The sequence below is a fragment of the Cyprinodon tularosa genome, unplaced genomic scaffold (assembly GCF_016077235.1).
Source record: "Cyprinodon tularosa strain WSP-4 unplaced genomic scaffold, ASM1607723v1 ctg228, whole genome shotgun sequence".
In the NCBI taxonomy this organism is placed as follows: Eukaryota; Metazoa; Chordata; class Actinopteri; order Cyprinodontiformes; family Cyprinodontidae; genus Cyprinodon; species Cyprinodon tularosa.
The window spans coordinates 1512151-1528043 of NW_024038851.1; the positions used below are offsets into that span (position 1 = coordinate 1512151).

Here is a 15893-nt window from a genome sequence, read left to right on the forward strand (position 1 = left end):
CCAAATTATAAACACAGCCCCTGAAGCAGGGGATCAGTCCAGGGCCCAACAGGGACTTCGCAGAGAACCAGCATCTCCTGGCTCCAAGACCCCCTGAGTCAAAGATGGTCCCCTGTTAGAGAGCTGCCCTGCAAACACAGGAGAGCATCTGCTGTGATCTGATGAGCCGTTATGGATAAACACCGCCCCCTGCTGGTTGAAATGCCAAACAACATAGCATTTTATGTTGATTTATTTTATTTCTAACTCACACATTGGAGCAATGTTAATAGAAAATAATTGAATTCACGTTAAAGTGTTGTTATGCTTAGAAAAATCTAATCAGATTTTTTTTATCTAAAAAAATGAATTATCATGAAATGTTGAATATTTTAAGCTTCCTTCAATGATGTATGGAGACCAGAGAGCACCAGCTGCAATTATTGCTATTAGTTTATTAATCTGTTTATATCTTTTTATTTGTAAAAAAAAATAAAAATAAAAAAAATAAAAATTCAATTTAAATTATATAGAAATGTTATTGATTATTTTTCTTTTTCTTTCTTTTTAACTTTATTTTGTTTCTTAGTTCATATTGCAATTAACTAATGGGGGATTTATCATTAGGTAATACTTGGCAGCTGCCCAGGGCCCCATAAAACTATGTTTACATGTATGGTTAATGCAACTATTCCTTATTTGTGCACATTCATTTTCTTTTTGATAAAAATCAAATCAGAGATTTTTTTTCCCTTTCAAAGAATTTTCTTCTCTCATATCCATCCATCCATCCATCCATCCATCCATCCATCCATCCATCCATCCATCCATCCATCCATCCATCCATCCATCCATCCATCCATCCTCTGAGTTGTGTCTGTTTTCCATCAACAATTGGTCGCATCTGCATTTCTGTTTTTATTCTATTTTAGCTTATTCAGTTTTATCAGCTGTGGGTACATTTATTTTAAAAGAATTACTTTGGATAATAAAACATAAAAAAGGAGAAAAGAAAGAGTCGGGGAAGAACATAGGAAAAAAGAAGAGCTCCATTGAAAAAAAAAGTTATGCTTTATTTTCTGGCTAATAAAGGGAGCTTTAAATGTATTCAGCACTGATATAGAAAGTATAATATTCGGTTGGCAATTAAATAAAAATATGCTGTTGAAAAAAATTAAATATGTAGAATATGATCAGGAACTTTGACATTGTTTGTCCAGCATTGACCGCTAGAGGGCAGTAGTGTGAGGAGAAACTTATTAAAGGAGCCTGTGGCAGCATTTCTGCTCACTTCTATGGCTGCAGTTAATGATCATTTTGCTAATTGTTTAATGTATTGATAATTTTTGTTATCTTAAATGTAAAATGTTTATATGTTTTTTTTTGTACAGTAATGGTATAATTACAGATCTAAGTGGGTTGCTTTGTCAGCTAAAAGCATGTTTTAGACTCTCTTCGAGTTAGGATTAATCGATTGCTAAATTAGTTGGTGATTATTACAATAATTGATTCTGAATAAAGTTTGTTTTTCATGGCCAGTATCAAGGCAATAAAATCTGTCAATAATTCTGTTATAATTCCTATAAGCCAAAGAGTTCAGCTTGATTTGACCAAAGAAGTATCTTTTAAAGGGCTGGCTGCAACCTTTCAGTAATGATGTTCTCAGATTTGTAAACTTTATAAGTTGCCCTGTCAATAAATCCTCCCACCTGAGCTATGGATCTCTGCTGGTCCTCCAGAGTTACCAGTTGCTTTATGATTAATGATCTCTATGTAAAGCATGTCAGGTTAGGTGGCCATGTCTTAGTAGACGAGAGGTACAGCTGTTCTGTTCTCCATCTGCAGCTGAAGGGTGGACCAGTACTGCATGGAAAGTCAAAAGCTTAATTTAGAAAACTAACTCTGCTTTAAGGTTGGGCACATTTTATTGTGTTTCTTCCTCTAATGTTTTCACAAAGGCTTCTGAGAACAGAACTTTGGCCCCTGTCTAGAACTGCCCGTGGTAAAGGGGCCATAACAGGGACCGGTCCAGATCAACAGGGCCCATGGGCGATTCTAGACAGGGGCCAGTGCCCCTGTAGATCATGTCCTGGCCCCTATTATAGCCCCTGTCCTGAAGACATAATACTCAAAGAAATTCTAATCATGATCTGCGCTGGAACAGACATAGGTACTCATAGGTCCTTTGGATCTATTTCATTTTTTTTCCTTTACAAATTCTGTTTTACTAATTATTTAAAAACAACAGGTGATAGCTTCAGTGGTATTGAGATAGGATCCAAGTTTTCATCTGCTTAAGGTTTTTTTTTTAAACAAAAATAATTTATCAAATTCTGTACATCTGAATTTATCAGTTTTTATTCAGTCCTAATTCAGATTTTACAGAAAATGGGAATTTTAACTTAAATTAAATATATGTAAAATTCCTAAATTCTGAATGTATATTGACCTAATAAGATATAGAATTTTAATTAAACCTACTTGAATATACATTTCATGTCATGCAGCTCTCTTGATATTTTTGAATCCCTTGCCCTGTTTTTCATAGCATGCTTTTCTGGGCCCCCATTAAAACACGCTGGCCCCCTTGGTGTAGAACCGCCTCTGACAGGGCCACTGGCTCCTGTTGAACCCTGTCTAGAACAGCTAGTTTTCAGCTGCAACGTTGATCAAACATGATATTAAATTGAAGAAAGTGAATAAAAAGGTTTGAATAGAAATAACTTGGAACCAGTTGGGGCCGGTGTTATGCCCAAAAGTGCATGCCTGCCGAAAAATGCATCCCCAGTCGCGGGAGCGCGCCTCGCTCTGTTGAACTGCATATCGACGAGGAAAACGGATTAAAATATGTTCAATGGAGCTTAGGTTCTTATATTAATGATATAAAAACGTTTAAAAATACCTCTCGTGGGAAAAAAGTTGTGGTTATTTGGCAGATTAATTTACAAAAGTACAGATTTTTTGAACAACATTAAATCCAAAGATTTTGACCATGGTACGGCTGATTTATTTGTTGTGGTCTCTTGCTATTTACACACAACACTAAACCGTGACAGCCGACGTGAGTTTTGAGTTTGCAAAGCTTTCTCTTAAGTGGAAAATCAAACGCGCATCTACATAGCACAGCGTTCACAGACCAGTGAGATGCGTTCGCTGCGCGTCAGAAAGCTATGGTGCATTCAGGAGCATTGGAACATTTTAAACTTACAAGAATGAGGCATAAAACAGAACTGTATTTTTACTGAACTGTATGGTATTTTTTTTGTTTGTTTGTTTATGCACATCTGCTAGATTTTTATTCTAAAAAATCTATAATATTACAGCAGCAATTTATCAAGGTTTTTCAAAATACTGTTTAAAAGCTCCAAATGGGGCTTCAGATCATATGAAGCAACAATTGCACTGTCATTGTTTTACAGGGCAGAATTTGCATTTGCTGATCCTTGTACTTAATTACTGATGAATATACAGGAATACAGACGTACAAGTGTCAACTCCTCTGAGATAGCAGGGGATGCAGTTTTTGGCAAGGACCTGCCACAAAATGCATCCCCCTTGTTTTTAACCTAAGAATTGTCCTACACACATGAAATTCACACTAGTACCTCAGCACACACGTGGAAGCAGGTAGAATTTGTCACATCAGCTACAAATCTATATTTCTGGAAAAAAGCAGGGGATGCAATTTTTGCCAAGGACCTGCCAAAAAATGCATCCCCCTTGTTTTTAACTTAAAGATTGTCCCACATACATGAAATTCACACTGGTACCTCAGCACACATGTGGAAGCAGGTAGAAATTGAAACATCAGCTACAACTGTATATTTCTGGAAAAAAGCAGGGGATGCCATTTTTGGCAAGGACCTGCCAAAAAATGCACCCCCCTTGTTTTTAACCTAAGAATTGTCCTACACACATGAAACTCACACTGGTACCTCAGCACACATGTGGAAGCAGGTAGAAATTGAAACATCAGCTACAACTGTATATTTCTGGAAAAAAGCAGGGGATGCAATTTTTGGCAAGGACCTGCCAAAAAATGCATCCCCCTTGTTTTTAACTTAAAGATTGTCCCACATACATGAAATTCACACTGGTACCTCAGCACACATGTGGAAGCAGGTAGAAATTGAAACATCAGCTACAAATCTATATTTCTGTATTTTTTTATGTTTTATTTGCCCCAAAAACTTCCTCCAAGGTGAAGGGTGAAAAATGGAAGAAATGGTAAGTTAAGCAGACATTTTGGCTAAGCAACATTAACACCTTTAACCAACATACTTTGAAAGAGATTTTGTTAAAAGTTAGCACCAGCATCCATCTGATTAAAAAGAAAAATGTTTTTTACATACCATTGTTTTCTTCTATAGCTTCTCCGTTTTCAATGTTAACAAAGTAACAACAATATTGGTAAAATTCACCATGTACAAATACATTTTAATGCAAAATTATTAATATAATTAAAGACACAAAATGCAAAACATTACCAAGAATGCTTTAAATAACTATTTATCTAAATATCAGTAAGAATATTAGTTATTATAATCTTAACAATGACGGACAGGAAAGCAACTATACCGTTGCTAAATAGCAATGTATTAAACAGGACTGATTCCAATTGTGTGAGCTGCATTACACAATTTAACCTAATTCTAATTTTGTTTGGGATATCTAGTTTTACATGTAACTAATACTTGTCAATATGAAGAAGGTTACACATTTATTTATTTATGTAGAATTTATTTGCTCCTTCTTTCATTTACGTAACTTTATTTGTCTTTAAAGAAAAATAACTACAGAGTAGGTGTGGCTAAATTGGTGCATATTTAGGTAATTGGTTGGATGGCTGTATGGTTTATTATACTGTTATTGGCCTTGACTAATCGCTACAGAATGGATCCCCAGCTTTTTAAAGAGATTTATGAATACAAGGTTCATAAATCCTATCAAAGTGGCTTGTCAAAGCGCGAAAAGACAGAAATTCGCCGAAAGGCATCAAATTACCACGTCGAAGGTGAGCCGCCCCCCGCACGCATCGTCAGATAGTGGCGTCACATAACTTTTAAGATATTGAGAAGTAGAATGGACTAAGATGTTAGATTAAAATTGTTTGTTCTTAATATATTTGTAACAAACTATGTTGTATAATCGAGAATTTCAGGTCCGACCCCCGCGCCTAAGAAAATAAAATTTAACAGTGCTCCAATAACGTGCGGTGCGTAATTCAAAGCAACATCTGAGCAAATGAATAAATAAATGAATAAATAAAAAGGAGAGCTAATATGCGAAAAGGGCAGATAACTGCAACTGTTGAGGTGGCAATAAAACATTATTGCCCGCTCAGAATTGATTAATTGTAAAATGGAGCGCATTTTCCCTACAACTAGCAGATCATTGGAGGATTACCCTAAGCATTAAAATTCATTATGTGGAAGTAGGTAAAAGCTCAGGCTATGACCAAGCAATGGTATGACACTGCTGAGCGTCTAGATGGATTTGCAGATAATGAGATACAAATTTTACCCCGTGCGTCAGTGAAAATGTAATCATAGTTACGAAAAGTCAAGTATTTTTCCCATTGCTCCAAATCATTATGTAAAATGTTGAGAAATAATACTGGAACAGAAGAACTGGCTGTCAATAATGTAACACTATGGTATGCATAATAAACTATAGAATTTTTTTATCTAAAATTACATACAGAAATTGAAGGAAATTACAGTGTCACATAAAAATGGTTATGTGTGCTATTCTAAACTGCTTATTATAAGGAAGATAATTTTTGTGCATGCGTGTAAATATTGCCCTAGTCATGCTCATCTCTGGTATGATCATTTCCTTGGATTAACTCAATAACAGCTATGCTAATTCCTATATCAAATTGTTGCCATGTGATTATATTTATCCTTTTTTAATTGTTTTCTAGGAGAATCTTTGTTTTATATGAGAGGTCTAGAAAAAAAACAAAAAACTATTGTGGTCAATGGTGCTGACGAAGCAAATGCCATCTTCATCAACCTGCATGCAAGTCCCACAGGAAGTCACAATGGCCAAAAAAAAACGAGGGATGCCATTTCGCAACGCTATTATTGGCCTGGGATGACCAAAGATATCAGTCAATGGGTAAAAATGCTTATACCTGCTTACATGTATACACCTATCAAAAGTTACGTGCCTCTAAATCTATATCTCTGTTACAATGTGGGTATGCACATAAACAAACTGGCTATGAACACAATTACATATATCTTATATCTTGATTGCTGTCATGAAGTGGCAAAATGTGTTAGAAATCACATTATTACAATTCAAATTTTACTTTACTTTTTTTTTTTTTACCTTTTTGAACAAAATAACTTAGTAAACCCCCGAAATAAAAGCAATGATGACACTTCTAAATAGTAAAAAAAAAGTCAAAACAGAAAGGTGACGCAACTGTATCATAAACAAATCATGTTTTGTCTCTTTACCAACTTCTACAGGTATCTGAATGTGCTCACTGCCAGTCTGCTCAGCAGAACATAAAGGAAGCTGTAAAGCACACTCCAATAAAGGTATTAGTTTTAACTGTATTTCTTTGATGTTCCGAGACTTATTGTTGTCTTCATATCATTATACTTAATAGAGATACCAAATATTATCCATGTCTTTGGAATGTCTTTTATACTGCTTTTATAAACTATGTTGCTTCCAAATGTCTTTGTCAAACATTTTTTGCATCAAAATGATTGGAAATATTATATATGTTGTTATGATTTTGCAACACTTTCACAGCAAAGTGGTTATTTTGTACTTTTTCCTCATTTATTTCAGGTTACACAGCCGTTTGAGCTTGTAGGGATGGACCTGATTGGACAGCTAAAAGAAACAGCCTGTGGAAACAAGTACATCTGTGTAATGATTGATTATTACACAAAGTGGACACAGGCTTACCCAATCAAATCTAAAACTGCTGAGGAGGTCACCAAGCAAATTCTTAAATTTGTTCACCAGTTCGAGGCGCCCAAACGCATATTAACAGACCAAGGGACAGAGTTTGTGAATGCGGTAAATTCTTTTTTTATTAACACTTCATGAATTATCAAAGTATTAGATGCAGATAAGCAACTCACACACTACCTATGGTTGAAACAGATAAACAAAAACGTATGTGAGAGACTGGGTATAAAACGCAGTCTGTGTGCACCCTACCATCCCCAGACAAATGGTCTTGTGGAAAAAATGAATGGCACAATCCAAAGGTAATGTTGAAAAGATTTATTTCAAAACTTCAAGCAAATACAGCAATTATTTCACAAGGTAACTTACTTCATATGATCTTGATTACCTTGCCTCTCTTAGGTCTTTGTGCAAACTTGTGGGGACCAAACCGGAGACTTGGGACGACTATTTGGATGCAGTCATGTTTGGGCTTCGGACAAAAAAGCAGATAACCACCAAGTTTTCGCCATACTTTTTAATGTTTGGGAGAGAAGCACGCTATCCGATAGAAATTCCAGAAAAATACCAGGTTTGCAACACTAAAAACAGTAGATTATTTAAGAGTGGAAATGCGTATGTATTGCCCATATGTTATCAAACTCTGAACTGTTTACTCTTTGTAAAGATAAGCAGCAGTGTTGAAGAAGTGATTGAGGAGGAAACTGTGAGCCAGGGCATCAAGCTGCTTGATGAATTGAAAACAATCATTGAGGAAAATGTCTCCAGATCCCAGGAAAAGACCAAAAAAAGACTAAGTGCATCAAGACGCAAAGTAAGCTTTGTTGTTGGGCAGAAAGTCTTGAGGCAAAACGTGAGGAGTCAGCAGCGTAAAGGTGGAAAGCTTGAACCCAACTTTCTCGGGCCTTTTACCATCACTGCAATCCAGGGAAAAAGTGTCGACCTTCTTGGGGAGGATGGATCATTTTTTAAAAATGTCAGTGCTGACCACCTCAAACATTTTGTGCCACAACAACCACGGATTCCTCATAAATTAACAACTGCCTCCTTGCCTCAAACACCCTCATCATCCACCCTTGTTGCTCCTGCCTCATCTCCTCCTCCCTCATCTCGTCCAACGCCATCTGAATCCACCCTAGTTGCTCCTGCCTCATCTCCTCCCTCATCTCCTCCTCCCTCATCTCCTCCAACGCCATCTGCATCCACCCTAGTTGCTCCTGCCTCATCTCCTCCCTCATCTCCTCCTCCCTCATCTCCTCCAACGCCATCTGCATCCACCCTAGTTGCTCCTGCCTTATCTCCTCCCTCATCTCCTCCAATGCCATCTGCATCCACCCTAGTTGCTCCTGCCTTATCTCCTCCCTCATCTCCTCCTCCCTCATCTCCTCCAATGCCATCTGCATCCACCCTAGTTGCTCCTGCCTCATCTCCTCCCTCATCTCCTCCTCCCTCATCTCCTCCAACGCCATCTGCATCCACCCTAGTTGCTCCTGCCTCATCTCCTCCCTCATCTCCTCCTCCCTCATCTCGTCCAACGCCATCTGAATCCCCCCTAGTTGCTCCTGCCTCATCTCCTCCTCCCTCATCTCCTCCAATGCCATCTGCATCCACCCTAGTTGCTCCTGCCTCATCTCCTCCCTCATCTCCTCCTCCCTCATCTCGTCCAACGCCATCTGAATCCCCCCTAGTTGCTCCTGCCTCATCTCCTCCTCCCTCATCTCCTCCAATGCCATCTGCATCCACCCTAGTTGCTCCTGCCTCATCTCCTCCCTCATCTCCTCCTCCCTCATCTCGTCCAACGCCATCTGAATCCCCCCTAGTTGCTCCTGCCTCATCTCCTCCTCCCTCATCTCCTCCAATGCCATCTGCATCGACCCTTGTTACTCCTGCTTCATCTCCTCCCTCATCTCCTACAACACCCTCAGCATCCTGCATAGCTGCCACAACCTCATTGGAGAGTTTCCCAAAAGGTCCTATTTCTATTTTTATTTAACAATTACATCTTAACTGACATCTTATAAGTGTGTTTTACATTGTTTATGTTGGATTAGATAAATAAACAAGATAGAAATGTGTGTTATATCAGTACACTAATCTTCCACATCTTTTCCAGTTTTAGGAAAGGTTTGGAGTGGAAAAACAAAGCAAACTCACATCCTCCTGTCAAAGATTGGCCCATACAAGTTGTTTTGTTGGGATTTTGATAGAATCCGTCCTGGTAAAGAGCTGGAGAGTGAGGTAATAAATTATATGTGAAAAATAATAGAAATTGTAAATCGCATGTTGGGGGGTGGTGTTAAGAATACTGTTCGATAGACACAGATGCAAGAAAATAAAAATAATGAATTTTCTGCAGCTGGAAACAGAAGGAATGTATGACATGTTAAAGATTTAAAGATTTGTTTTTGGAAAGTTAAAGTTGTTTTGATGTCTGACAAATCATACATCAAAACAAGCATTGATTAGAGATTATGTGGGTGTGTATAATTGATAAAACAACAGGTTTTACCATTATTTGAGGTATGAAAATAACAGCATTTCTATTGTGCATGTTAAAGTTGTTCAAACTTCATAAAGTAATTATGAAACCAAAAGTCATAGGGAAAAATAACTAGAAATTTAAATTGTGTTACAATATCATATCTATCTTTCCAGGTGATAAACGCCTATTTACATGTTATGGTCCAACGATTTAACCTGAAGCACCAAGAACAAGCAGCCCTGATAGACAGTTTTGAAATGACGCGTATTTGGAAACATCAAAAATCCAGATTAAAGGTTTGTATAACAGAGTCAGTGTGTGTTACGGATGGGGTCAATTTACTATATATATATATATATATATATATATATATATATATATATATATATATATATATATATATATATATTAGTGCTGTCAAAATTATTGCGTTATTATCGCGTTAACGCGAGGCCATTTTAATGGTGATAATTTTTTTAACGTGAGATTAACGCTATGTGGTTTTATGGTACAATTTTCCAAGTACATCCCGCTGCAGCCTGCGGGAAGGCGGGGCTATTTTCCCCCAGTCTATGCATTTTCCATAGGCTTCGAGAGCGGAGCTCCTCAAGGGAAAAAGACGCTCGTACACTGGGTGGCGCTAGTGCCTTTTCTTTAAGCCCCACCACCAACAAACAAGTTGAGTGTCTGGTGCCTAGTAGCAACCTGAAATACGCTGAGAAAACAGATTACTGAGGTGAAATGGAATCTGCTACGGCACTCTTGCTGTCTGTGTACGCCACAGGTCAGTATTGTGTGTGTGTGTGTGTGTGTGTGTGTGTGTGTGTGTGTGTGTGTGGGTGTGTGTGTGTTCTCATTTTTGTTAAGAGGCTGAAAAGTAACTTTCTAGAGCATAGACTACCTCCATCTAGTGATGTCAATCTATTGATTTTGATGTATTGATTGAAAATTGTTCATTATTATCTTGGTTAATTAACATCTAATGTTAACTCTACTACATTTTATAGCAGTAGGGTAAAATGCTTGTCTTTGTTCAAAAGACTGTATTGACTGTCTTTTACATCAGCGTGTTTTCAGGGCCTTTTTTTTGGCTACATATTTGTTATTTTTTGCTACATGCCCCCCCATCTTCTTGCCATATGTTTCTATGGCATAAATCAGTGTCTGTGACCTGTTTTCATTTAAAAAAAGAACATTGGCACAAACCTAGCCTGTATGTATTTTTTGTATGTCATTGAGAGTATTTAAATGATTTTCAATCAGAAAAAAAATGTGTGATTAAAATGCGTTTAATCGCGAGTTAACTTAGGCATTGATGCGATTAATCGCGATTAAAAAAATTTAATCGATTGACAGCACTAATATATGTATATATGTGTGTATATGTGTATGTATATGTGTATATATATATATATATATATATATATGTTTATTATTATTTTTATTTTTTCAGATTGATCCAGAAAAATATGCAATGATTCTGGGGATTGCAAATGAAAGTCACCACTGGATGCTAGTGGTAGGAATGCAAAATTTCAAAATTCACAATTTATCATACTGACAAATTTAAAGTATTGAAGAGATGTGACTGGAAATAGAGTTGCCACTCATATATTGAAAAAGGAAATTGTTACAGATCGAATAGAGTTTATTTGAATGTGATATTACGGGATTTAATTTGAAATAACAGTTTACTGGCTTATGAATTAAAAATCAAAGTAATGAGGTGGGCTTTATGTTTAAACCCCAAGGTTATTTATCCCATGGATAAAACAACAGTGTTCCTTGACCCATTAGGAGAATCCCCAGGAAAAATGAAGAGGTGCTTGGTAGCAACAAGGTTTGAAACAGGACACTCATTCATGTTTCTGATAAGAACTTGAGAGATCTTGTTATTGAAAATGTTTATCATTTTATCTACACAAGAGCTTTCATGAGGCAGAAAGGACTAAAGGTGTCGAGATGGACATGCAACACTGTTCCACATGCTATCCAACCTGACAGTGTTTCCTGTGGTGTGTTTGCGCTGAAAGTAAGTACTGTTGGAAAACGAAATTTAGAATTTACTTGGATCAGTTAAATTTGGGTCTTAAGGAAAGTAATTACTCTATTTTGATAAACAAACATGGGCATAAAGCTCCAACTGAATCGCAAAAGTACCTAACAATAAAATGTTACTGTTTTATACTATTCTAGATTACTTTGTCCAAATCAATCGTTACATTTTAATTTGACAACCTGGCTGACTGTTACATTGCAAACTATTTATTTGTACTGTGTTACAGTTGTTTTTGGTCATTTGTTTACTAATGTACAAATTTTGAGGGTAATTCTTTCTTTATAATCTTTTTCCTAAAGTTTCCATCCAAAGCAGCTGTATTAAATGCTAGGCATCATTTAATATGGCAGCTCACAAAATAATAATTAGCAGTAATAACATCAATCATATCACATTCTTATTAAATGTATGTTGATTTTATTTCACTTTACACATGTGGTATCACTGTTGCCTTGCAGTTAGAATGTCCTGGGCTCATCATTTCTGAGTTTAAATTTTATGAATGTGCATCCATTTGTTCTCTCAAGGTAGCCTACTCTTGCTTCCTTCCACAGTCCACAAAACATGACTGTTTAGGTTAACTGGTTACTCTGAATTGCTATTTGTATTGATTATGTTTTGTGTTGTTTTTTTTTTGCAGTTTGCAGAGTGCTTATTGGAAGGAAAAGATCTTAGTTTTTCAACTACCTTAGACGCTATCAACGCCTTGAGAGTTGACATTGCCACAACCTGTCTGCATCAATCCGGTAGTATTATGAAATATGTTTTTTTTTTACTTTGATTCACAGACTGAGTATTGTATGCCTTTTCTACTCCAAAACAAAAAATTGTACTACAGCAGCTTAATTTTTGATAATACATAACAAAGTATGAATTTGGAGATGGCACCTACAATGAATAATATATTTTTCTAACAAAGTCATATTTTGATTAACTTATAAGACAGTTGCTGTTTTGAAACTTTTGGTTGAGAAATTAAATGATACATAAACATGTGAGTTTACATCAATAATCGAAAGACTGTTGTAGAAGCTCTGATAGTTTGCTAGGAAAGCTAAATTGAGGTATAAAATGCAAAATAGACATGGGGAGGTAAAGAGAAGAAAGGCATGATTTACTGACAGGTTAAGGATTATGTTTAAAAATCCATCAAAAAACAATTGTCTTTGAAAAGAATTACGCAAGAGAAAGATACAACGTTGATCTGACAGACACACATATGTGTGTAAACATAATCAAAATCCTATAAATGGCATTACTCTTTGTCATTTCTGTTTCATCTTTTGTAATTTAAATAAAAAACGTTTACAATCCAATAAAAGTATGGAACACAATGTTGGCTGTAACAAAAAGAACCTATAAAGCGAGGTTTTCTAATACAAGATAGGCCAGAAACCAGAGCATGCTTAGTATGGAAAGATAAAAGACAAGAACTGCAGAGCTCGGAATCACGCACAGTCAGTAAGGAATGGATGGACTATGAGTTCAGCTTCTTATCAACCAAGAGACAAAAAACAATTGAAAAAGAGGAGCAGCCATGCAGTGTTACCATGCTCCTGAAAATTAGTAAAACCTTTTTTTCTTTTGATGTAGAATCACTGGACAACCTGTGCAGTCACTGTGGGAGTGCAGACACTGATGATCCTCTGTGGGTAAGTACATTTAATGGGTTAAAATGGAATTAAAGAAATTGCTGTAAACATACAAAATTAATTCCAAAGGAGTTTAATTAGCTAAATTAAGCAAATTCTTAATACATTATGATGCAACCATTTGCAGTTTGAATCAATTTTTTTTGTACAGTAACATTTAGTGTCGACAGATCAACACTTTTTACATATAAGACTTTTAATACACATCAACATAGTACAACTTCACAGACTATTTTGGTTAATCAATTTATTACGGACAATCATATGGATTTATTCTTTCTCACAGAAACATTGCTGTGAGAGGAATAGGTTAGTATAAATGAGTGAACTCCCTCTAATTTTTTACATTTCACCATTCCCAGAACTAAAGCATGAGGAGGACTAGGTAAACATCTTTCATACTGATTTCTTCATTTGTACCCGGCCAATTAATAACTACAACGACCCTCTTTTGTTTAGATCAGTTCTCAGACCTGATTTAGTGTAAACACGGACAAGATTATTATAGTGAGGAATCAAAACAATAATGTTGGTACTGAATTTGATAAAATTAAAGTTTCCTTTAAAACCATTCCCAGAGTCCATTAGTTTTTCTCCTGTTGTGAATAAACTGACACTACTACCTGCATACTTTGTACCTTGTACTGGGTTATGACATTGATTGTGAATAATTATTAGTATTTCCTCACAGCCCTGTCCTATCAGACAATTTTTTAAAATAGTCTTTGATTTCTTCGCCCACCTAACAAGGTTTCCTTACAGTAGATCCTTATATGACAATGCTGAATTAAGCTGTAAAGATTCACTCCCCCTTTTAATTTCCTCATTAAGACAGAAATGGCCATCAGATGGCAGCAATGTTATTGCCCGTCTTTTGTTACAGGACTAACTGTTTAATTCAGGTGTGTGTGGCCTCAGCAACCACAATAACAATAGCCAAACACAGCTGGATTAATCAGTTTGTACAGTAATGAAAGAAATAAATCAATGGAGTAGCCTTACGTTTGGGAACTAGTGGAGAAATCTTTAAAGCTGATTATTGTTTGGACTGTTTTGCCCCAGTAGACCTTTCTGAATTAACAACAGTTTAAGCTTAATTAAACATTGCTCTTTTATTTCTCTGTCTTTTTTCTCTTTATAGTGGGTACACCTGGTTTGATGTTTGTTTAGCTGTGACATAATTGACGGGAAGCAGATCATCCACTAACACCATATAAAACATAAAGTACTCCTGGATCAATGTGCGCTTCTGTGCTTGTTTGTCTCTCTCGTTGTGTCTCTGCTCTGTCTTCTCTAACCCTCAGTCGGTCGAGGCAGATGACCGTTCATACTGAGCCTAGTTCTGGTTCTACTGGAGGTTAAAGGGAGTTATATAAATCAAATTAAGCAGAATCAAATTAAATTTCTAACCTTCTTTTGAGCTTTATGTGTAATAGAAGATTACATAAAACCAGCTTCCCCTATACTGACCAAGAATGCCTGCAAGATACCTTGAAATAGAAATAAAGTTTCTTATCCATGGGCTTTTACAAACAGCTATTGGTCTCAACTAGCATCAGACTTTACATTTAAACAAAAGCTAATGTGTTTCAAAATATATATACACACACTCTCTCACCCACACCTCATACATCATACACGGACGCACATACATCATGTATCCATGTTATTAAATGCTAATTGTAACATGTATCAATGCTATTAGTAATCCTATTTGAATCTTGTCCATTTCAGATTGCCTGTGACGGATGCAACAGGTGGTACCACCAGGGCTGTGTCAACAACCCACCACCTGACACTGAGTATTGCTGTCCACTGTGCTTTTAGTTTTCAACTGTTGTTAAAAAAAAAAAACAAGTTTGAAGAAAATAGTTCGACTTAAACATTATTTAATTTAAGTTCCTTTAAATTATTTTTTGCTTTTCACTGTTCCAAATTAAGTTGTGTTTCGAAGGTACTTCAAAAATGTTCAAACCTGTTTAATCTTGTTAGATTGAACTGTAAAACTTTTTTTTATATATAATACACTAAGAATAAAGTAAATAGCACAAAAGAACTACATTACTGTGTTTGCAAATGGTTTTGTTTTCCAAACCCAAAAAGGTGAAATGCAAATGTAAGGTAAAAGTTTACATTTAGGTTGGATGTAAGATGTAAATCTTGATTTCCTAAACGGTAGGTCCTTGCCAAAAATTGCATCCCCTGCTTTTTTCCAGAAATATACAGTTGTAGCTGATGTTTCAAATTCTACCTGCTTCCACATGTGTGCTGAGGTACCAGTGTGAATTTCATGTGTGTAGGACAATTCTTAGGTTAAAAACAAGGGGGATGCATTTTGTGGCAGGTCCTTGCCAAAAATTGCATCCCCTGCTTTTTTTCCAGAAATATAGATTTGTAGCTGATGTTTCAATTTCTACCTGCTTCCACATGTGTGCTGAGGTACCAGTGTGAATTTCATGTGTGTAGGACAATTCTTAGGTTAAAAACAAGGGGGATGCATTTTGTGGCAGGTCCTTGCCAAAAATTGCTTCCCCTGCTTTTTTCCAGAAATATAGATTTGTAGCTGATGTTTCAATTTCTACCTGCTTCCACATGTGTGCTGAGGTACCAGTGTGAATTTCATGTGTGTAGGACAATTCTTAGGTTAAAAACAAGGGGGATGCATTTTGTGGCAGGTCCTTGCCAAAAATTGCTTCCCCTGCTTTTTTCCAGAAATATAGATTTGTAGCTGATGTGACAAATTCTACCTGCTTCCACATGTGTGCTGAGGTACCAGTGTGAA

General features: G+C 36.4%; 1 protein-coding gene and 2 long non-coding RNA genes across 3 annotated transcripts; 2 read left to right on the forward strand and 1 right to left on the reverse strand.

Annotated features, from left to right (window-relative positions):
• Positions 1-7910: 7910 nt before the first annotated feature.
• LOC119784500 (golgin subfamily A member 6-like protein 7) lies at positions 7911-8789 on the reverse strand. Its single transcript, XM_038286567.1, has one exon. The coding sequence runs from the start codon at positions 8787-8789 to the stop codon at positions 7911-7913; it is 879 nt and encodes a 292-aa protein (XP_038142495.1).
• Positions 8790-9067: 278 nt separating this feature from the next.
• LOC119784501 lies at positions 9068-10915 on the forward strand. Its single transcript, XR_005280939.1, has 3 exons — positions 9068-9156; positions 9574-9696; positions 10854-10915. It is a non-coding gene; the product is annotated as an uncharacterized LOC119784501 (long non-coding RNA).
• Positions 10916-13019: 2104 nt separating this feature from the next.
• Positions 13020-14994, forward strand: LOC119784540. The gene is made up of 2 exons (XR_005280943.1): positions 13020-13111; positions 14846-14994. It is a non-coding gene; the product is annotated as an uncharacterized LOC119784540 (long non-coding RNA).
• Positions 14995-15893: the final 899 nt, after the last annotated feature.

Coding starts and splice junctions, on each gene's coding strand:
- LOC119784500 (XM_038286567.1), bottom strand. CDS start 8,789: ATGCAGATGGCATTGGAGGAGATGAGGGAGGAGGAGATGAGGCAGGAG.